The 22,805-nt window shown below is 48.4% G+C and overlaps 1 protein-coding gene across 1 annotated transcript in view; it reads right to left on the minus strand.

Annotated features, from left to right (window-relative positions):
• Positions 1 to 831: 831 nt before the first annotated feature.
• The window catches only part of LOC310917706 (gamma-aminobutyric acid receptor subunit alpha-3-like), a gene marked incomplete at its 3' end in the record, with an annotated part of 55,736 nt that continues 33,762 nt past the window's right edge, over positions 832 to 22,805 (minus strand). Inside the window, exons 4-8 of the mRNA XM_083876200.1 lie at positions 16,512 to 16,594; positions 12,789 to 12,932; positions 11,197 to 11,349; positions 7,959 to 8,170; positions 832 to 1,161 (exon numbers count right to left, since the gene is read on the minus strand). Coding sequence (XP_083732326.1) covers positions 832 to 1,161; positions 7,959 to 8,170; positions 11,197 to 11,349; positions 12,789 to 12,932; positions 16,512 to 16,594 — 922 coding nt within the window. The remainder of the gene's footprint in view (positions 1,162 to 7,958; positions 8,171 to 11,196; positions 11,350 to 12,788; positions 12,933 to 16,511; positions 16,595 to 22,805) is intronic.

Consider the following 22,805-nt stretch of genomic DNA (forward strand, 5'->3'; position numbering starts at 1 on the left):
CAGCTCCTCCAAGGCTCTGTGAAGCTTCTGTCTGGACTTCCCAACTGAGAAAAAACATTTCTCTGGTAGGAACCACACATGAACTGCCCCAAGAGTGCAGGATGCCAGCCAGACAGGACCTTTCTTGTCTGGAGAGACAAAACCAGCGGGGTTTGGTGAAGACAGAGAGGAAGAAGATCTGCAATACCTGCAAGATGCCGCCAGCCCTGCAATGGCTCTGGGGACCACAGCAGTGGTGGGTTTGCCCCACAAGCTGGCCCATGCCAGGCTGTTCCCTTGTCCCCTCAGGTGACCAGCTCAGGTGCAGCACCCAGCAAAAGTGCCAGGCACTGAAGAGGAACCTGGCTGAGTGACTGCCATAACCTGCAGCCCAGGTGTCCAGGAGCATCCCCCATGCCAGGGCAGCCCATCACAGAGGAGGAGCCCCAGAGCAGCAGCCCCAGGGGGCAGCATGAAATGACAAAGGCATGAAGACCATGGGGACCACAAGAGGTGGCAGAGGGGAGATGGCAGCACAGGGTGACTCAGCCAGATGGGTGACAGCAGACTTAAGATGTTAGAGGCACAACTTGTTATGATCCCTTAATTATCATTATTATTTTTTTTAACTTTCATCATCAAAGTAAAGGAAACCAAAGTATATATGGGATGAAATTAAAATCACAGTTTCGTTTACATTATAAAAGAGTGACATAATAATAATAATAATAATAATAATAATAATAAACCAAAGGAACAATAATAATAACTGAACCAAACGAGAAAATAAGAAAGCCCTGGAGAACTCCTGCTGGGATGACGCTCACTGATGGAAGGTTTGTGTGACCGGTTCTATTGTTTGGGGATCATTCCCTTGATAGCTGACTCCCGGTTCACATAGGTGGCCCAGTAGACCAAGTTGAAAATGGCAAAGAGGACTGGGAAGACGATGCGGGACATCTTGTCTACCTTGCTGACGCTGTTGTAGGTCTTCTTGCTCTCGGGGAGCTTCTCCTCCAGGCGGGGCATCTTGGGGGGCACGCTGGTGGCGGTGGCAGTGACAGCAGCACTCTTGGAGATGGTGGGCAGCCCGGGCTCCTTGGCCATGTTCAGGGCGTAGGTGGTGCCGACGATGTTGTAGGTGTTGTTGGTTTTCTTGGCCAGCGCCACCGGCTCCTTTTTCTAAGGGGAGGTGGAAAGGGGAAGACAGACAAACAAACAAGCAGAGGTGAAGCGGCAGAGAGTGGCACGGGGGAAGGTTCTGTCCTCTGAGTTTACCTGCTGGGTCCGGGTGAGGAGGTGGAGAAAAGGTGTGAGTGAGGAGCAGGAGGCCAAGGAGGGAGGGGATGTACCTTGTGAAAGAAGAATGGCAAAAAGGAATGATACCCCGTGCAGTCATCCTTGGGGGAGAACTGGATTTTCTGCTTGGCTGGCTGCTTCCTGGGTCAGGTGAGAGGAGGACACAGCACACAGGATTACAGCTTGGTTTTATTTCTTTTGGTGGCAAAAAGCCATATTAAGAATATATGGGCAACGGCACTGCAGTGCTTTTGCACCATATTTCAATGCCCTGAGTTCCTCACAGGAACACGTTACAATTTAACATAATGATCTTCAAATTGCTTCTGGAACCCTTTAGAGCACCTCACAACCCACCCAGGCAAGATACAGAACAGATGGAAGACGTTTGCACCAACCAGGATTTCTGGAATGCTCAACACAGCTCTACAGGGCAGAGGGAAATCTTTCCTCCTGCCTTCATACCCCAGGGGTGCTGAAAATCATGGGAGGTGAGGGAATCCTTCCCACAGGGCTCTGAGGGACAGCATGTGTGCTGCAGGGAGGACAAAATGCAGAGAGAATGGCAAGACAGGCCCTTGTGATGCAGTGAAGGATGAGGGTGGATGCTGGAGACAGACAGTTCAGGTGTTATGAGGATGGGTGGGTACAAAGATGCACTTAGGGGGTCAGGACAGGTGTTGCCACCACTCTGAGGATCTTCCTGCTGCTGCCAGGGACCTGAGACCAGCTGCACTGTGTTGCATAAAGCAACCCACGCCTACAAAGAGAAGGCCACTGAATGAAATCTGCACTCAGGTACCCCAGGGGTTCCCCCTGCTACACCAGGAGCCAGCACCAGACACAGCGGTGCCTCACGGTGGGACTCTGGTCTCTAAACTCAGAACAAGGTGCACCTTTGGATGATTTTTTTTCTGTTCAAAAGTAACTGAAACACAAGGTGAGGCTCATCCAGGCATCTCCCAGGGCATGAGGGAAGCACTTCAGGAGGAGAGAGTGCAGCCTGCAGGGCCCGTCCCTGTCCTCACACTGCCCTGGGAACTGGGCAGCACTGGGAGCTGGAGGGGCCAGATCTGCAGAGACAGTCCCAGGGCTTTGGCTTCCAATACTTCCATTTAAATGTGTCTACAGTCACTATGGATATTCCTGGTTACCTTAGGAAATGAATTTTTCACCGTGATTTTCAGAGGGACACTAAAACCAGACTTCTGTGCAATCTTTAAACCCCTCTCCAATAACACCACAGCCAGGCAGCCTTGTAATAATGCCAGTAATTACAGAAAATAACTTGTTAGGAGGAAGTTTAGATGTCTTCAGACTCCAGACCAGACTAAACCACTGTTTGGACCATATTCATCGTATTTTATGGCCTTTAACAATTAACTGAGTCTGATTCTGCAGTCATTAGAGCCACGTTAACCTGTTCCCTCTGCACAGCAGATGAACTTCTCCTGATAAAGAACTGACAAAAAGCAAGTAAAGGACTAAAGATGTTTCACCTATTAAAACACTTAAATATGCTTAAGTATGATTGCTTATTAACACAGCTACAGGAGGCAATAAAATAATTAATAATCAGTAACAAAATGAAAACCAGATTGTTGCAATTGGCAGTGCACTGTGATTATCTTAGCATTAATCAGCCATGTCATTCATTAGAGGAGTAAGATGAATACAAGTGACATGACATTTTTAACCTGGACAGCTTCCCTGCCCCAGAGTTTAGGAAGTAGATCCATATGAAAACAGATGAAATGATAAAACCAGGCAAATCTGGGCGCTGTGGGTGGTGACAGTGAGCTGCTGCTCCCAATAGTGTGATCCAGAGACCCCAAGCATTAATTTGGGCTTCCCTGGAGCTCAGGTCAGGCTGTTCAGGTAGAGCAGAGGCCTGGGAACCTTCAGGCAGGGCCTTTTCCCAGCTCACCCTGGTCAGAGCTGGGAGCACCCAGAACACCCACACTGCCTACACCAAGGCGTGCATGTCCTCTCCATGTGTTCTGCCTCTGAGATGGCAGAAGAAATGGCTCAGCCTGTTTGCTGAGCTCTGCTTTATAAATGAGTGTTTCAGGCAAGATTTTGACAATCAAAGTAAAATGTGCTTGTTGCTGTCAGCTGCTAAGTAGCCCCCAATCCTCACCCTGCACCTTTGTCTGTGAGGAATTCCACATCCTCCTGAAACAGAAGGAAAGTGTGGATAAACAGGAGGAACCCCCACATTCGCTTGGAAGGCTTGTCCTATTTAAAACATCTATTCTGCAAAGCAATTCCTGCACTTATGTCCCCATTGAGGCACAGGGAGACTGAATTGCTGCACAAAGATGTCCCTGTGCTGCTCTCCTGAGGGAAAAGCTGTAAAATCTGGTGTAGAGATAAATCTGTTCCCTTGATAGTGCAGTCTGACAAGTTGTTCAACAACACACACACTGCAAAATAATAATATTTTTGCTAAATATTCTTGTCTTGAGCCTCCTTGCTGAGGAACTAAGAACTTGAACATCTAAATTATGGGAACTACTGATTCTGTCTATGACTTGGTTGAGATTTAGTTCTCTGTACCTGCTCCTTGGCAGGAGGAAATTCGGACTGGAAGCATTATGCCTCTGACAGGCAACTCTGAAAGTCACTAGTGTCTGCAGAACTTGGGAGATCCAAGCATTTTCCCCTTGTCATTCTGGAGGAAAGTCACTTTAATGACCCCCAAGCAGCTCCAGTCTCTGACACACATAACTCAAAGCCCAGCAGCTGCAGTTGCTGTTGCAGCAAAGGGATCACTCCTTCCCCACACCAAGCCAAAGCTCCTCCTGCAGTGTGCCAGAGACTTGATAATTCAGATTACATGGGGCTGATCCCAATGATCTGATGCTCCTTGGATCACCAGACAAAGAGGTTGGAGGGTTGGATGGATTAAATGATCAGCCCAACACACCACACAGTGATGAGAGAAAGAGGGTGAAATGTTGCTGGAGAATGATTCATGGACTGTACTGAAGGTGCTGAGGACATAAATCACTTGCAGTGTTATCACAGAATCCATTAGCTTGGAAAAGACCTCTGAGATCCTCATGGAAATCATGGAGACAGCAAGTGCAAGGAACAAAGGACGCGTGGGCTGCAGAGCATGACCAGCAAGGGAAAGTCCCAGCTAAAACACAGTGACCATAGTGAAGCAGACAAAAAAGAGAAGGGTCTGAACCATCCTGAGCCCTAAAGACTTCAGCCTGGTCAAGGCTTGTCAAGGTCAGCTCTAGTTCCTCTAGGATTGTAACAAAGATGCCACAAATGGAAAGAAACAAAGGAAAAAGAAAAATGATTCCCAAGGGGTTTGGATCAAGGGGCAAACTTGAGAAGTGCTGGAGTGGGTTGCACAAAAAAAGTCAGGATTTACCCAGCCAGTAGAAGAGGCACTTCATGCATGTTTTTCTTAGTAAAAAGTACATTAAAAGCCTGGACCTAACCTCACCATGCACTGAAGAGCTATTGTCTTACAAAACCCCTAAAGATCCAGGATTATTGCTCCATCCAAAGCATGTTCTGGTTTTGTGTGTCTGACTGCAGATACCTGCATTGGTTTTGTTGCTTCTTGGCACCCAGAATTCAGGACAATGTCCTTCAGACACAAATACAGAGCTAGATCAGGTTTTATGCACAGACAAGGCATTGCAGGCAGAAGTGGGTTTGTGTCTTCCACAAATCCAAAGCATCTTCCATCCTGAGGAACAGACAACACTTTTTGGGGTAAACTCACTGCTCAATGTCATCCCTGCAGATTCCCAGCAGCAAAGTCACCGTTGCTTGTTCTCTCTTTGGGTCCTCACTGTCACAGCCACTCAGGAAATGACCTTGGTGGCTCCAGGGGTGGCCATTCTTGTGGCTGGGATGGTGGATGGATCTCTCTGTGCAGACACAGCTGTTCTGTCCTGCAGTGGATCCTTTTAACAAGGTATTTTGAGGATGCTGGAGATTGGGACCTTTGCTGGCTACTGAACCCTTTCAATCTTTCAATCTCTTTGGCCTCTCACTCATCTCACACCTCTCTGCCATCTCCTGATGATGTTTTATTTTTTAAAATCACCTTTCCTTTCCTAACAAGTTTTCCTCTTTGGACCCAAATACCTCTCTCCAAATTGCTCTGCACCTCTAGGCTGGTTGCAGCCACTTTACCACACAAAAAGGAAATAAACTTTTCATCTACAGTTAGCAATTACTGATGGCAGGCTGGAAAGGCCTGAAAAATCTTTGGGTCCAAGAAACATTATTCAAACCTTATCAGAGTGCAGGCTAAACTGAGTTTTTAGTGATCTCTGTGGTGATATCTGCCTGCTTTTCATTGGAGAATTGCAGAGAATGTGCAGAGTAGCTCCCAGCCAGAACCAGCTGTGGCTACAGCCAGAACATCATCATGATTTAATGATGCAGAGACCAGCAATTCACCAAGATCACCCCATCATTTTAGATGCTACCTGAAAAAAACCCAGGTGTTCCCATCTAAACCAATGGTTTGGCTGAGGAGGAGAAAAAAAAAAAAAAAAAACCAAAAAAACAAAAAACAAAAAACAAAAAACAAAAACAAACAAACAAAAAAAACCCAAACAAACAAAAAAAAACCCACCAAAAAACCACTGGGAGTGTCTGTCAGCAACCAGCAGCTTTTCCATGGTAGTGCTTTTGGCCAAGTGGGATGGGAAGCATTGCTGCTGTCTACAGCAATTTCTTTTCATGTTCATGCAATCAAACCTGGAGTGAGGATCCTTGCCATCACGCCAATAAAGAACATTACTTTTGGCTGGGGAGAAGGACCTCCAGAGACCAGGGCTCATCCTTATCACTGGCAGCTTCACTCTTGATACAAACACTTTAAACTGCCAAAGTTATTCTTCTGCCTCTTCTTCTTTTTGTGGTTTCAACCACCTGGCTTGTCAATTGTTTCAAGAGGAGCTAATTAAAGGCAGAAACTGAGCCAATGAGGCACCTCCATTGCGTAGCAAATTCACTGCTTGGAAATACTCATTGGAATAAAGATGAAAAGCAAATATGTTGACACATCGTATTCCTAAACTCCCTGAAAGCCCATCACTCTTCAGGGAGCTCTCTGAGCTGCAGAGACTGGGAGTGAGTTTGCTTCTTCAGTAAAGATCAGAGATAGCTTGAAAAAGCATCCACAAATTTGGAACCCTTCCTGATCCTCCAATTGCAGCGAAGTGTCACGGAGAACTCCCCCTCTGAAACATTCCCGGTCCTGCTTTGTTTTCTTGTTTGATTATCATGTGCAGGAACATTCTGTGTGCTCTTACCCTATTGTTTCAGCACTGTTAGTCTTGCAGTGCTGGGTCAGTGAATAAATTGAGGAACACGCTGCTTCTAAGATAAACTGCAGCTTTTGAGCCTTTCCTGCTTTTTCCGCCCAGTTCACATAATTGCCCAGGGCTGAGTGAATCCTGACTCTCTGCTAATTTGCCCATTCCTGGAAGGGACACCACGGATTTGAGGACCTGTCCTGACTCTTCAGTCATGCCAATGACTCAGAAAAGGCTTCTCTCATCTCTAGAGGCCAGGTTAGCATCACTGCTCGTGGTGGAAGGGGAAGGCCATCACCTGACCCCCTCTGGATGATTTCTGCCATGAGTCTGCTGCTCAGACCACAGCTGCAAAAGCAAACAGATAGACAGAGTCCAAGAAAGACAAGAGAGAGGCATCCAACACCCAGTGATGGCTCCGTTCACCTTCTTTGACCTCCACACCAGAGAGATGACTGGCTGCTGTCTTCCCAAAAGTTGCTGCAATTCTGTCAGGTGTTTAACATACAGCCCCACAACAACTTCCAACAACAACACATTAAAATGCAAAGGAGAGAAATATAAAGGCTCCAAGAACCAAGAACAAGGACAAAGCTGATTTTCAAATTGATTCAATAAATATAAACAAGGAGCAGCATGCTACAGTAAGCGATTTCTCTGCGCAGCCAAGATTAAATCAGTTCAGAGGGAGGGGGGCACGAGCAGGGGTAGCAGAGCCTGTCAGGATGGAGCTGCCAGAGAGGCTGATCCCGAGTGGGGAGGGAAAACGTGGGTGATGCCAGGCATTAATCTGCTGCCAGTTGGCATTTGGGATTGCTGGCTCCCCACCCACCCTCAGCGCCCAGGCTCACAGAGCAGCAGCTGCTGGCAGCGCTGGGCAATGGCACCAGTGACAAGAGCTGGCCAGGGGACACGGCTCAGTGCATGTCCTGGGGCAGGTTTGGGGTTTTTGGCATGCTAGAGACAAGGAACGGGGTTGGAGGGCTGGGTTGGGTTGGTTCATGGGTTTGGGAGGGTTGGGTTTGGAGAGAAAAGGAAGGAGACATAAGACCACCAGCAGAGCAAACCCAAAGCACAGATGCCCCCATATCCCCTCTGGCAAACAGCCCTACAGAGGACAGAGAGAAGAGCCAGCAGCCATGCCTGGGTGTTTCCCTCCAGCTAAGCACACTGACCAGGCCATTCCTCCCCAGGCCATTCCTCCCCAGGCCATTCCTCCCCAGCCCTCAAGAACCGCGGCAGGCAGGACCTGTGCTGGGAAGGCAGTGAGTAGCATCCAGCCTCCCGAGTGCTGCGGGGCTGCACGTTACCCACTGCTGCGCCGGGCACAGCTCCCTCGTGCAGCGTTTCTTCCCCACCCCCTGCCCTCCAGCCTTGGCTGACCTTCATCTCCTGGGCCTCCAGCACCTTCTTGCCATCCCAAGCCCAACTGCGCTTGGTGAAGTAGTTGACAGTGGCGAACTCGATCAGCGCAGAAAACACAAAGGCATAACAGACGGCTATGAACCAGTCCATGGCCGTCGCGTACGCCACTTTGGGTAACGAGTTTCTGGCGCTGATGCTTAGTGTGGTCATGGTGAGCACCGTGGTGACACCTGTGGGGGCACAGCAGGACAAAGGGATGGGGTGAGAGTGCACTTGTACACATTTCTTCTCCCCAGATTGCTGCCACTCTGTCTTGGGTTGCAGTGTATGATGTCACCAAAAGCATGTGTTTTATTGCTGTCTGTTGAAACCACTTGGGGAGGTGTTTTTCTCTTCTGTGATCCATTCCTCATAACTCCAGTGGGGAGGGATGGGTGTGTTCTGTTAATGGCCCAGCTGTTAAAACCAGGTTCTTTATGTGGGAACTGACAGTGGTCAGGACATGGATTCTCAGGCTCTAGGCAGTGCTTTGAGGCCTCTGGGAAAACCAAGCACAGAACCCTCCCAGTCTGGCCTGGGAAATCATAAAGAGGAACTCAAAGTAATTTTGTAGATACCATCCTCCTGACACCTGGTGTTTTTCCAACTCGTTTACTGGTAGAGATGTTTACAAAAAGGTGGTGCCCTAAAGGACCAATCCTATTCATTGTACCCAAACACTGTATAAAAGAATCTGTCTCTCAATAAACTTTGCTCTAAGCCCTCTGAAGAAATCGGAGTTCTGTGTGTTGTTACATGAGCTGTCCTGAATCATAATGATATTCTTTATCCCTTCCATCCCATCCTCCCCCCAGGGGATCTCTGCTGTCCATGGCCCATCCAGGCTCACTGCAGGGCTGAGACAATTCCATCAGCCCATGGGGAGATGCTCCACCCAGGGGGAGGAGCCCAGCATTCCCACCTGGATCAAACCTGGCATTGGGAACCCCAGCACAGCCTGTTTGGATTCCCAGAGGGAGACCAGACCCAGCTCAGCACCACTGGACCCTTGTATAGGATCATCTCTGCTCCAGCAGAACCACATCTGGCACTGCAGGAGGGCTGGGCTGGGCTGACACCAACAGCCTGAACCAACAGGGGGTCAGGTTGTGTTCTGACTTTTTTTTGTTGTTTGCTTGGTTTTGTTTTTGTACTACTACATTTGTATTTTTAATATTCCTAGTAAAGAACTATTATTCCTATTCCCATATCTTTGCCTGAAAGCCCCTTAATTTCAAAATTAAAATAATTTGGAGGGAGGGGGTTTACATTCTCCTTTCCAAGGGAGGCTCTGGCTTTCCCTGGCAGACACCTGTCTTCCTGAACCAAGATACACTCCCTTCATGTAAAAGTCAGAGCCACCTCCTGAGCCACATTCCTGCTGTAATTAAGGGAATCTTACCCAAAACTAGTCCTCAGTGCAATTCATGGAATAACAGAACGGGCCAGGCTGGCGGGAGGTCAGGTTCATGGAATCATAAAATCACAGGATGGCCTGGGCTGGAAAGGACCTTGGAGATCATCTGTTCCACCCTCTGCCACAAGCAGGGACACTTTTCACTATCCCAGGTTGCTCAAAGCTGCCTCCAGCCTGGCCTTGAACACTTCCAGGGATGGGGCAGCCACAGCTGCTCTGGGCTGCTCTGGTTTGTCCAACCCCTGCTCAAACAGAGCCAACTTCAGGTTGCTCAGGGAATTATTCTGGTTCAGTTTTGAATACAGTCAATGGCAAACATCTTCATTAGGATGAGATTAACCTTCCTCAAACTCCAGTGACTAGACTTCTGCTCTCCATGAGAGCCCCAGCTCAGAGGGAGGCACCTGCATTCCTCACCTGTTGGCAGGGTAAGTTGCATGATGCTACACCCAGCTCGTGTAGAATATGTCATGGAGAAGCCTCTAGTTGCTTTTGCAACAAAATAAAAATAATAAAATAACAGTGAAAAGAACAGCTGGATGGTGGTGAACCTCAGGGAGGGTCAGAAACTGGCCACTCATCCAAGACAGCTCTCTCAGGGTTTTAGAAATAGTGACCTGCATGGATGGACACCTGGGATCCTGGGTCCTGCTGTCAGCAGCCCAAGCTGCCAGAATAAATGTCACAATGATTTATCTTAAACAAATGATCTGTTGCAAAATGTCTTTTAAAGCTTTTTTCATTAAAGCAAGCAACCATTACCATCCATTTTCCCCAATAATGTGCTTTTCAATTAAAAATGCATTAAAAACATTATAAAAATATTGACTAATTTTCAGTTTCCTTGAGCCATACTCCTGGTAATTTAAGAGTTTCAATTCAATATTGTTGACAATACTTTCTGAGGGGCAGAAAAAAAAAAAAAGGAGTAAACAATTGGAGTTCTCATTATTTTCTTAATAGGAAAGCAAGGCAATTTGGGAGCAGAGACATTTGTCACACAGGTAGGTTTTAATTTTTCAGTCAGCTCTTGGCTGCTCAATCTGAGCTGCTGCTTGAGGAAACTTATTTCACTGCAATTCTTAGGATAACACAGGAGGGAGTAACATATGGGTAGCACATATCTCCTCTCTGCTTGGGGACTTCTGTCCAATATCCTCTCTGTTAAGCAGAATTTCTGGGCAGTGTTACTTCCAGGATACACAATCCTGCAGCATCACACCTGCTCTGGGAGCGTGCCTGTGCAGATCCTGAACTAAAGGTCTTGACAGGAAAGCACAAAGCAATCCTGTTATTAAATGCTTGTAAAAGCTATTAATATATGTGCAGTGCCAGCCTGGCACTTTGCTTCGGTGAGAGGATCTGAAAGCAGCCGAAGGAAATAATAACACTATATTCACCATGCAGTTATGCTGCCTCAGCCCAGGAACTTGTTATGTGGAGCTGTGACCAGGGGCACATTAGCAATTTCAAAGGTAGGGCTTTAAATGCCTCCCCGTGTACCTATGCTCTGCTCAGCTCTAAAGCCAACACGGATAAGCAGACACAGCCAAATGCACAAAATTAGATGATCAATACCTTGATTACTGTTAATATTTATGGCTTGTAGCAGAGACATGGCCAGGAGTATTTTTGCAGGGCTCTGGGGCGGGGGGAGCAGGCTCACTGGGAAGACACTGACAGCCAGCCTGTGGAATGGCCAGCAGCTTAGAAATAAAAAAGCTCTGCTGCACAGTGTGTTTCCCTCCCTATTTCCCTTCCTCCCCACCCTGAGAGGACGCCCTGTGCCCCCAGACTCACCAAAAACCGTGCGGGCAGGGACGGACTCCCTGTTGAGCCAGAAGGAGACCTGGGACAGGATGACGGTCATGATGCAGGGCAGGTAGGTCTGGATCACAAAGTACCCGATCTTCCTCTTGAGGTGGAAGTGCGTGGTCATGACGATGTATTCCCCTGCAGAGACAGCCAGGGAGGGCTGCTGAGCCATGGAGCTCCCCAGCCCAGCTGGCCACTCCACAGATCTGCCCTGAACAAATTTTTCAGTTTTTAGTGGGATTTTGGGGTGTAGGGATGCAGCAGGTGTGTGCCCCAGCACAGCCCAGGGGGGTTTCACATCTCATCTGTCTTTTCAAAACACTTCTATGAGTTTTCTTTAATTCACTACAAAACGGGTGTAGGACAAAGGCAAACCAGGACAATAACCGAGCAGTAAAATCTTTCCCTGTTTTGCCCAAGGCACAAGGGGCCCCTGGAGGTCTCTCTTGACCCTGCTCCCATCCCAGGGAACCAAGCTGTGGGGAGATCCCTTCAGCCTGGATACACCCCAACAGTGCTTTAATAGGATTTCAGGACACAGGTTTTTATTTTCTCTGACAATCCTGAAAATATCCCACCTTCCCTCACTGTAACCATTTCAAAAATCGAGGCAAGTTCTGTTGTTAGAGGTCTCACCTGTGAACTGAAGAGGCAGCTGTCCCTATTTTCCCTCAACATCCTATTCCTCCCCACAAAGCTTTGGGTATTCTGTTGGATTGCTGTGCCTTTATGTTGTGAGCGTGGCTCTGCTAAATCATTACACACAGGAGCCTTTAGCAGCTTTCTTACCACTCCAGGTTATTCATCTGTACATTTTACTACAGCTTAAGTAGAGAGATGGGCCAGATATTATGACATTTAGTTCCCTGGGCTCCCCACATTTCCCCAAGGGAGGTGAAATGAGTTGTTACAGACAGACACTATTAAAATCAAGTGCACCAGAGAGGAAATATCCTCAAATGAGAGAGCTACTGGTGCATAGAGAGGGAAAAAATAAAAGGGAAAATAAAAGAAATATGAGAGACACACATGAGATAACAGAAGCTATCAGTACCTGGATTCAGAGGGGAAGGGAGGAGCAGCAGATGGGAGAGAAAGATGATTAATATTGGTCATTAATCAGAGGAAACATTTGTTTGGGATAATCTTCTATTAGTTATGATAATATTTGTGCAGGCAGATGCAGTGAAAATCACACTGAACATTATGTTGCCTTGGCCTCCCCTGCCTGCAGTGCTTTCCTGAGGGGTTGGAAAGGAATCCAAGACAAATGAACCCACAGCACCACAAACCAGCTGGACAACGCATTTCCCACACAGCAGATCATTTTGAGATGCTCGAGATCAGTTCTCCTAAAGACTGTGGGCAGTAAGGCTCTTTCAGTGGAAATCACTGAGAAACAAACTCTTTACTGCCTCTTGGTGACTGCTGAAGATGTCACCAGCCGTATTCTCCTGCCTTAGGAAGTGCTGTGGTCCTGGAGTGCCTCTATAATTATTCCAAATGGTGGCATTCCAAGCCCACGAGTCCATCTGATCCCAGGAGGAGCTCAGCCCACACCGTGGTCCCACAAATACCTGTGCTGGATCGAACCATCTCTGTCCCAACCACATGGCCCAGCAGGTCATACTGGTTCAGGCGAGATCCACCCTTGGCCACTTCCACAGATTTATCTTTCCCCTGGGTCCAGGTGTAGATCACCTCTGTCTTTGTGTAGGCATCTGCAGAGGAGGGAGAAGAACGAGGGTCTGTGCTCCTGCCTGACCTAAAATACACCAAAATTAGCCTGTAGCCAAATTAATCTTTGCTGTGCATCTCTCAGAGCCACATGGCTGAGCACAGCCAAGCATGGCCAGAGACCAAGGCAGATCAACAACTGTTAAATCAAATGAGCAGGAGCGAGCTGGGGTTTTTGGAAGGGAGCTGGAGAGGGGCAGAGCTCTGTCATTGAGAGACAGGCTGTCTCTGTGACGTGCTGACTCTGCAAGGGCTGGCTGCAAGCAGGGACAACACAGGAAGGCATCCAGGCCAGCAGGACAGCCACAGCCCTGCCATGCCAGGGACAGGGAAAGTCCTGCTGGCAGCAGCTGGCAACTAAAGCTGAATGCAAATAGAGCGAAATTTTCAGTTAAAAAGTTAAAAGTTTTTTACTCTCACTCAAAAGCAAACCTGTCCAAGTATCTCAGAGTTGGAGGTGGTGTTGTCTCACACCTAAATGTTTTTTTCCTGGGTTTGTGACCAAGCCCCTGCTTTGACCCCACGGCCAGTCCCCCTCTCAAGAGTGCTCTTGGTTTTCCAGTCCTGTGATTATCCAAAAATTGAGTCTCTCCAGACTCTGCTAGGAGCTGTTTCTCCCCATAATCCCCAAAATTCCTGCCCATACCAACTTTGCACCAGCTTTTTAAAGCAATAACCAAGTTCCCAATATTTTTTTAACCAATAAACCAAGCCTTCAGTTCATTTTTACCCACCACCTTCTCCTGGTGAAGACCTGAAGGAATTTGTTGACGGGGGTCAGGTTAATCAATGTGTCAGGTCTACTAGATAAACATCTCAGTTCCTGCTTTGTGGAAGATTGTGACCTGAGAAAACCACATTTCTGTGACCTTGCTAAAGCAACCACTGTTATCCCTGCACTGTGGGGTTTGGCAAATCTGTTTAGTGTTAAACAGGGGCTGTGCAAAGCTTTGGGAGTGGTTTTGATGATCAGCCAACGTTTCTCAGCAGGCCAGAGTGCTGCCTAAGCACTTCTGATGCAGGCTGGCACCTCTCACCCCATGTGCAATGCTCTGCTTTTCCAACCCCTCCTTCCAGCCCTCCACACGCTTCTGGAGCCCTCCATCCTCCTTCAGAGCTTTGTACAGCTCTGCCACTGCTCTTCCACCTGATGGCAACACCTCCTGCTCCACAGTCACAGCCCAGCCACTGCCACTCTCAGCCTACAAAAGGCTCCATTGCCATCATTGCTGATAATTCAGCTCCCTGTCCATGTGGTAGCCTGGGACAGAAGGGTATCTGATGTCACACAGGCATGGCAGGGATGCTTGGAGCATGTTCAATGCCAGGCAGCTGCTTTGGTTCAGCTCAGTGCCTCGTTTGCAATGCAAAACCCAATCCAAACAGGGACAGCTCGTGGACATTTAGAGGAGCTGGTAAATTCAGCAACATGCCCTGCTCCCCTAGTGTTGGACAGCTGTTGTGATGGCTTAGGAACAGCTCTGTGCAGTGCACATTCATCTTCCAGGGAGCAGGGTGGTGGGCAAAGCCATCCCTTCAGTGCACTTGTCCTGGGGGATGATGCAGAAGGGCAGCTGAAGCTCCCTGGGATGCCTGATGCCCTTAATTCTCCTGCAAATTCCCTGCCTTGCCCCCTCGGGGGCTGCCGTGGTGGCTCAGGGAGAGAAGGGCACTGCTGAGCCACTTGTGGGGGCCAGCAGAAAATGGTCTGTGAGGCAAACTCAGCATCCTCTGAGCAGCATGGGCCTGGCACTGGCATTGTCCTTCTAATTGTAAATCTGACCCACTTCAGGCTCCTTGAAAATGAGCAGCTTCCAGCTGTCGATGGCTTTTTAGTGAAAACACTGGTTTAATCCCACTCCAGCACAGGAGAGGTGAGCTCAGATGCTGCGTGTGCTTTAGAAAAAGTCACATTAATGTTAACCAGGGGCAGCTTTCTGAGCTCCTTGTCTCCAAACTCTTATCATTCAGAGGTCAAATCAGTAAAAAAAAAATAACCCCAAAGGGTGTTTCAGCAGAAATACACACATTAATCTCTTTTCCTCACCAAGTAACATTATAAGCAATTAGATGTGGAGTAATCTGCCTCTCTGCAAGTCTTGTCATAATCCCAGAGTTTAGGCCTGAGGTATGAGATTTGATATCCCTCCGCACAAGGTCAATTAACATTAATAATTCATCCTTCTCCAAGGCTTGCTATTTTACTGGCCTTGGTGATGTCTCGTGGCAGTGAGTTCTACATTTAATTAGGTGCTGCCTAAGAAATAGCTTTATTTTAGTATTTCTGAATAATCCTCTTTCATGGGTACAGTTTGTCATGAGGCAGAAGTGCAGATGCACATGAAAAATATGATTTCCTCTCCTGCCAATCAAACTTTTCAACTTTGTCCTCAGTTCGCTCCCCAATGGCTACAGGAGGGAAGTGTCACTTTGGGAGGGTTGGGGTTTCTCTGGGGGTCACTGGTGTGGGCTCATTCTTTAGCTGGAGCTGGGAAACTCTCTCATCTAACACAAATACAGACTAAAAGTGGTGTTCAGTTTGTTGGGCCTGGGAAAGATTCCTGGCAGAGCCAGACTAGGATGTTTATTTTCACATCAGGGTGAACCAGGGTCTTGGGGTTTGGCTCCCACTCGCTTTAGGAACAAAGCCAAATGAAATTTAACTTGCATATGGGAGAGATAAGGGAACTTCTATGGGGAGCCCAAGCAGCTGGGCAGCTGCAAGTCTGGGAGCAGCTTTCAACTCACCAGCAGCCTGCAAATCTTCCCTAAAGCAGGACCTTTGGCTGCTGGGACTGAGATTCCCAGAGTTTCCAAGCCTTTCCCTTGGGAGCAGCCTGCCTGACAGACTGAAGAGGGCCAAGGGCTTTGTGAGCTCCACTGAAGTGTGGAGCCAGAGGAACCAGGTTCTCCACAGACTGGCAGGATGGGCCACCACTGCTGCCCCAAATCTGTCCTCCTGCATCCCCTTGTGATAAAGGAAAAGCACAACTCAGATTTATAATCACAGAATTGTTAATATTAGAAAAGACCTCAAAGATTGTCAAGCCTGACCGTTAACCCAGCACTGCCAAGGCCATGTCACCAAATGCCCAAACTACACGTTTTTTGAACACTTTGAGGGATGGTGACTCCACCACTTCCCTGAGCTGCCGGTTCCAATGCTTGACCACCCTTACAGTGAAGAAGTTTTTCCTAATATCCAACCTAAACATCCTTTGGCACAACTTGAGGTCATTTCCTCTCATCCTGTCCCTGTTACCTGGGAGAAGAGACCGGTTCCCACCCGGCTATTTTCTAAATAAATTTAATTTCTAAATAATTTCTAAATAAATTTTACAGCATGGGTGTCTAACCCATCCTGTAAGCCTGAACTGAGCCCAGACTCACTCAGTGACAGTAGGAATTGCATGTATGAGACACCAGAAAAAAAAATTTTGGTCACATTATCATTAGCAAAAATGAATATTGCTGTAACTAAAACACTGTGTGACACCAGCCACACGAAGGACTGCCCTTCAGCTCTGTCCCTCCTCTTTGCAGAGGCTGCTGGGGATACTTACAGCTCCCAAATTTCAGGGGGCAGGCGTGCACATCCATCGGGAAGTCCTCCAGGTGCATGGGGCACTCGGCGTGGATGGTCAGCCTGCAGGACAAAGCACAGGGTTGTAGCCCCACAACCAAGTGGATGTTTTAGGGAGGAGAGTTTCAGTTCACCTCTGAACTTTTAAGGGAGAAAACCCAGAACTTTCTGTGGTTGGCCCGGTGGCATCGGTTGGATCTTTGAGACGTTTCTCAAAGCCTGTAAATGTTTCTGTTGGGCAGTTTGCCCCAAAAAAAAGCCCTCCTTGATAGTGGTGTATTTAAGAACAAGCACAAAGCCCCTTGGTGCTTTTTGGGGTGTCTTAGCCAGGTGTAAAGGGGCTTCCCTGCATCCATGATCTGTTTTGTTTTGTATCATTTGTTATTTCTCTTTAATTAAAACCTTCTGCTTTCCAAAGCAAACCTGATCGGCCGTCTGGCAATTATTGTTAAGCCATTTTTGAGAGGTGCAGGACACCCTCAGAGATGGATACACCTTGGTGGGGCTCATTCCAGGCTGGCCTCACACAGGATTGTACCACAGGGGCTGCTGAGGGACAGGCCTGTCCCTCCTGCCACGGTGATAAAGAAGTGACAAAGCCTCAAAGTGCTCACCAGCCCCAGGGGCTCTGGGCAGAAGCTCCTGAGCTGTGGACAGGACAGAGGGACAAACATCTGGCAGCCTTTTGACCAAGTTCATCTTTACCCACTGCAATGGGAATTTACCCACCACCCAGTGCACTGGCAAAACCTGCCAGAGCCCAGGACTCCTGTTTGCTTACACACTGTGAGCAGAGCTCCTGGGGACCCCTCATGCCTGGGGACACCTCATGGGGCACGCTGAAAGCAGAGGGGAAAGGCTCCAGGGGCTCTCAGGACCCACAAGGAGCTGAGGGCTGACAGGTTGTTCAAAGTCCATCCCCATGAAGCCACCAGGACACAACACAGGGACCTCATCCTTCCTGCCCCGGCTCCTCCCTCGCTGGCAGCACTGCAGAGAACATCCTGGTAGGTGAAAAACTGGAACATCCTGGGGCTGCCTGGGGGCGTGCAGGACAACCTGCTTTCCAAATCCCCCAAATCCCCGTAGGATCCCTCGTCAGGGAGCAGCTTTGTGAGGGAGGCACAGCCATAAAAGCAGCATGCTGCAGAATATGAGGCCAGGCATAAAAGGATCCATTATAAAGGGCTCTAAAAAAGGGAGCTCGTGTTCCTTCCTGGAATAGTGCAAAGCGTGCAGGGAGAGGGAGCCAGGAGAGACAACTTCCTAAGAGATGTCTAAAACAATCTTCTCTGAAGGAACCATTTGTAGAAAAAACAAATTAAAAAGGACTCGTTCTGATGGCTCAGCAAAACAGAAAACAAACCATGGCAGGAGCAGCATGTGGATGCAAAGGGCAACTGCACAGGCTGAAGGTGGATTGTGCAAAACTCAGGTTGAGAAGCTTCTATTGAGATAGTTTCCTTTGGTAGAAAAATGTTCAGCTAAGTTATTCTTCAGAGAAAATACTGAGGCTTAGTCAAATGCAAAATAAGCCCTGAAGAAATAAAGGCTTTGGGTTTTGTTTGCTAAAAGCAAAGAATACTTTTATTTTTTTTTAAAAAAAGGAAATAAAATAAAAAGAAAGGTTATTTATTTTAGGTGGACAAGCATTAAATGCTTCTATTAAAAAAATGAAAGAAGAGAGGACTGCTTTTTTTAAATTTGGCATTAAAAAATTCAGTGGACAAAACCAAACCCTTCACAAATTGTTGTAAATACCCCTGTGGAGGAAAGAAAGCAGAGTGGCTGTGAGGTGGGGCAGGGGTGGCACAGCTGCAGTGACAGTGGCAGCTGGTGCTGTGAGAGGGGACAGCCCCACACAGGGCCCAAGGCAGCAAACCCTGCACAGCTCCTGCTCTGGAACCTCCCCATCACCTGTGAGCTGTGCTCTGCCAGCTGAGGAGGGGAACCCTGGCACTTCAGACCCACATTCAGCCTCACTGCAGCTCCCAGAGAGTCCCATGAGAGAGAGCAGAGGAATTAATTTAAGAAGCAGAGGAGGAGAGTTGCCATAACTCTGGTGGGGCAGAGCTGGGTGGCCCAAACTCTCTGGAGCCCCTGCAGCTCTGAGAGCAGGGCATAACACCCCAGTTCTCCAAGTCTTTGGGGACATTTGGAGACCCAGGAGCTGGCCTGCAGTGAGTGTGCCACTCTTTTCTGAATCCCTGCCCATGGAAACACTGTGTCCTGTGCTGACCTGACACACAGGGGATGCTCACTGTCCTGCCTGCTTCACCTCTGGCTCCAGGCTGGCTTTCTCAGCCAAGCCAAGGACCACTGTGTGCCCAAAGCAGCTTCTTGGAGACAAAGAACTCTCTCTGACTTAGTGATCTCTTCTTCATCACTGCACTGAATGCACCTGTTTTCCATGAAAGAAAAGAAGACCTGACCTTTAGACTTCAGTCAAGACTCACTGAAGACTGACAGGGATTTTGACAAGCCTATGAGCACAGAGTTGTAATTATTTTCTCCTGGACACTCAAAGGCCATCATGAGCAAATTGCTCATTTGCTCTGATGCCTCTCTTTTCCAAGATGCATTTCAAGAAGGAGGTATAAAAACCTGGCAGCTTGGTTTGGACTTGACTGCCTTGCTCTTCCTGTTCTGTTTCTTTTGTGATGTTCTCTTCAGCCAGCTCAAAATCCACTTGGGGAGCTCATGGCTGGAAAACTTGTCAAGCATATTCTCACAGATCTTAGTCTTCAATTCTTTCTGTGTCTTTTCCAACTGCAATGGACTTTTTGCTTCTCATTTTGTCACTGTCACTTGTGTCAGGGAAATGCTGAGGCATTTCCCCTGTCTCCCTCAGCAGCCCACACCAGAATTTTCCTTTCTACTTTCCTGTTTTTCCATCTGCTTCACTCATTGCTTTATCATTTCAAAAGGCTCTTAGCTGGGAGTTCCCAAAGCTGGCTTTTCCAAAGGGCCTCATCTCTGACCAGTGCCCTCCTTCTGATGCATCCTGAGCTCACCCCAAAATACCCAGAGAAGACTTTTCCATCCACTGCATTGTCTGCAGGTGTTGGCTGTGATCATCAGCCACTCTGGTTAATGCTGAATGACCCAAGGACTGCAGATTGTGGGTTTAGAGCAGTCAGGAAGAGCCTCAGGGTGGGCCAGGACAGCAGAAGGGACTGGCCTTGGCCAAACCCTCCTCCTGCCCTCTCCAGGCCGTGGCCAACAAGAGCAAATGTTCTTAAGGGAAGAGGAAAACTCTCCACGGATGCTGGATGACTCCCTTGATGTTTGGGAATGCAGCAGTTGCATTTTAAATCTAAAGCCTGTTTTAGTAGCTGAGCCAGCAAGCAATAAAACAATAAATCCATCAACGAAACCACTGAAAAAGCAACTCAATCTGCCACTTCTTCACCTACAACTGAAGGAGTTTTCGAGTATCCCGAAATGAAATTAAAAAAAAAGGAAGAAGTCGCGTCGTTCCAGCGAGATGAGTCTGGTTCAGCAGCCTCAGCCAGCCACAGGTCAGCAGGTTCACAGGCAGCACATGAAACGTCAAAATGTCAAACTACAAGGAATGTCTCTCCCTTCCCAGACAATTACCAGAGCCTCTGCAGCGTTTGGATTAAAGTGCATTTTGCAGAAATTCTCATCTGTGCCCCTCATCCTGTGCAAGGAGCTGATGGCTGGAGAGCCACTGCGTTTTGCTTCATTGCCCTGATGGGCTATTCACATCTAGGAGCCCTGAAATGTCCTTAGAAAGCCTAAAGAGCAGGTGAAAAATAGCCAAGCTGCCAGAAATCACATCAGCCAGCAGTCGTAGCCTTTGGCTTATCTGTCCCAGGCTCCTGCAGCAACTTATGCAGAACTGTCCTGGAGCCAAGCCCCAAACTCCTCATGCTTTCTCTTCACTTTGCTGCCACAATGGCACCGAAAGTGGAACACCTAGGACAGAAAACCGTGTCCTTCCCCTCTTTTAAAGCCCTTTGAACTGCGCCAACACAACGGGCGAGAAGCGTGAATCAGGCTCCACATCCCCTCTGCCGGGGCTGACGGGATAACAAACCTCTTCAGCTGCGTTCTCATGGTTACCATGAGCTTAGCAAAGCCTTTGATGTGTCATTAGAGCCCCTGTCGTTACCTGCGTGCAGCTGCAGGATGAGCCAGGATCTCAGCCCAATTTCTGGGACGCAAATGTGATAATCCCTCGGTGCGCCAGCGGTACAAAAACATGACAGCACCCAGCACGGCAGGGCTGGCTTTGTTTGTGCCAGGGATGCTGCTGGAGTTTTGTCCTGATTTCTTCTCCAGGAGGTTCATTAATAACCACAGTCAGGCCGAGCGGTGTTTACGGTTTAGGCTGTGGGAGAATCTAGGTTAGGTTTAATTGCCAGGGTTTGAGCTTGAAAGCCAAATTGCTTCTAGGATCCTCGTGCTGGATCTGGAAGCACTGATTTCACTCTCCAGCCTCCCCCAGCCCCTGGAGATTTCAGCCCATGATGGCAGAAATGCAGCGAGATAAGGTGTTCTCTGAAGATTTCTCCCTCCTGGGACAGTTTCCTTAATAAAGTCTTCCTGCACAAAGCCAAGCCTGGAAAACAGATCATTTTTGTCTTTGGATTTGCTTCGGCAGGGAAAAGTTGGAGCAAATCTCATCTTGTTGCCTGCTTGTGTTTTTATCAGCCAGCCAAGCTCTGCTCTGCTTGGATCCATCTGTGATGTTTTCTGGGATCAGCCCTGGTGTGGGACACAGCTGCCAGCCCCTACAGCCCAGGAGAGCTGTGCTGGGCTGTCCCTGCACAGAGGCTGCACCTCCATCGTGGGGGAGGCTGCTGCAGAGCCTGGAGCCATCACAACTTGCCTGGGGAGGCTAAAAAACCCCAGCCAGCAGACACCCAAAGCCTTTGCTGAGGGAGAGACACTGCAAAGCTCTGTGATTTCAGCATGGGAAGCCCAAACCCCTGAGTGTGGCACACCAGGTAGAGGAGCTGCCCTGGGATCCCACAGTCCCTGTGGGTCTGCACCTGTTGTGGGCTCAGCTTTCCCCTCCTGCTCTGCCTCTGCCTCACCTGAGGGTTTGCAGACCCTCCTTGCAAGGACTGCACGTTGTCTTCAGCAGCACAGGCTCTTGAGGCAGTCCTAGGGCATGCAGCGAATGTGTCAGCCTGACAGGTAAAGAAAACATCTTCCAAGTGCATAACTTGAGCACATATTGTCTGGGAACCACTGTGACAATAACCACAAAGCCTCAACACGCCATTCTGACAGGCCCTGTTAAGAGCAGAAGAGCTTTTTTAAGCCTTGATTCACAAAGCTGAATGCCATCAGCAACAGCATTAAACTTTCACAATTTTTATATGCTTCAAGGCTGGGAAGAACCAGAACATTATCTGTGTGCCCCACACAATCCAAGCCAGAGTACATCCAGAGGTGGCTGCAGCAGCTGAGCTTTTGTCTCTTCCTTATGTAAATCCATGCACAATTCCCAGGTTGTTGCACTCGGGTCTGACACCAGAGTTTAGAGACCATAGCTGGGCTTTTGTGAACTGCTTAGATTATGTAGGAGCTCCACAAAAAGAGACTGCAGAGGCAGGGCTACATAATAAAACTGCACTTCTGTGTCCTCTGAGGCAGGGAGGATGCAGAGGGATCAGTAATCCTGGGGGGTAGAGAAATACAGCTCAGTGCAGGGGTCACAAAGGTCGTTTTGTGGCCCAGGTGCCAAGGCCTGTCAGTGGTCAGGGGTGTGCACTGTGACATTGCACTGACCCACGAGGAGAACGTGCCATGACTGAAGGAAATCTCTGGATGCTCAGCTACAGCTGCTGTGCAGCTCCTGGGAGCTCAGGTCAGTGATAAAGAGGCTCTCTCCAGGAGCTATAAATATTGTCACACAGGTGTAATTTTGCTGGATGCATGTGTCAGACTTGCTGTTCCACCAGAGCAAGTTCATCTATAACTGTAAGCCTTGACTAAGAGAAGTTGGCTTTCCCAGCAGGATAAATAGCAAGAGACGTGCCTCTAATTGCACATCAGCAGAGCTGATCCCTCAAGGATGTTGGCTGGTACAAGGGAAAGGAGCAGGATACTCTCAGAGGTCAAACTGGATGGCCAGGGATCACCTGGGCAGTGCTGCCAGGCCACTGGAAATCTGCTGGAGGCCCAATCTCTCTCCCCAGGGCACCCCTTTGGTATTTGTACGTTGCTGGATGTCAGCTGTGTGAGTTTGGCTTCAAGGTCCTGCTCCTTCCTTTAAGGACACACATTAATGTCCCTG

Source organism: Zosterops lateralis (assembly GCF_965231275.1).
Source record: "Zosterops lateralis genome assembly, chromosome: 21".
Lineage (NCBI taxonomy): Eukaryota > Metazoa > Chordata > Aves > Passeriformes > Zosteropidae > Zosterops > Zosterops lateralis.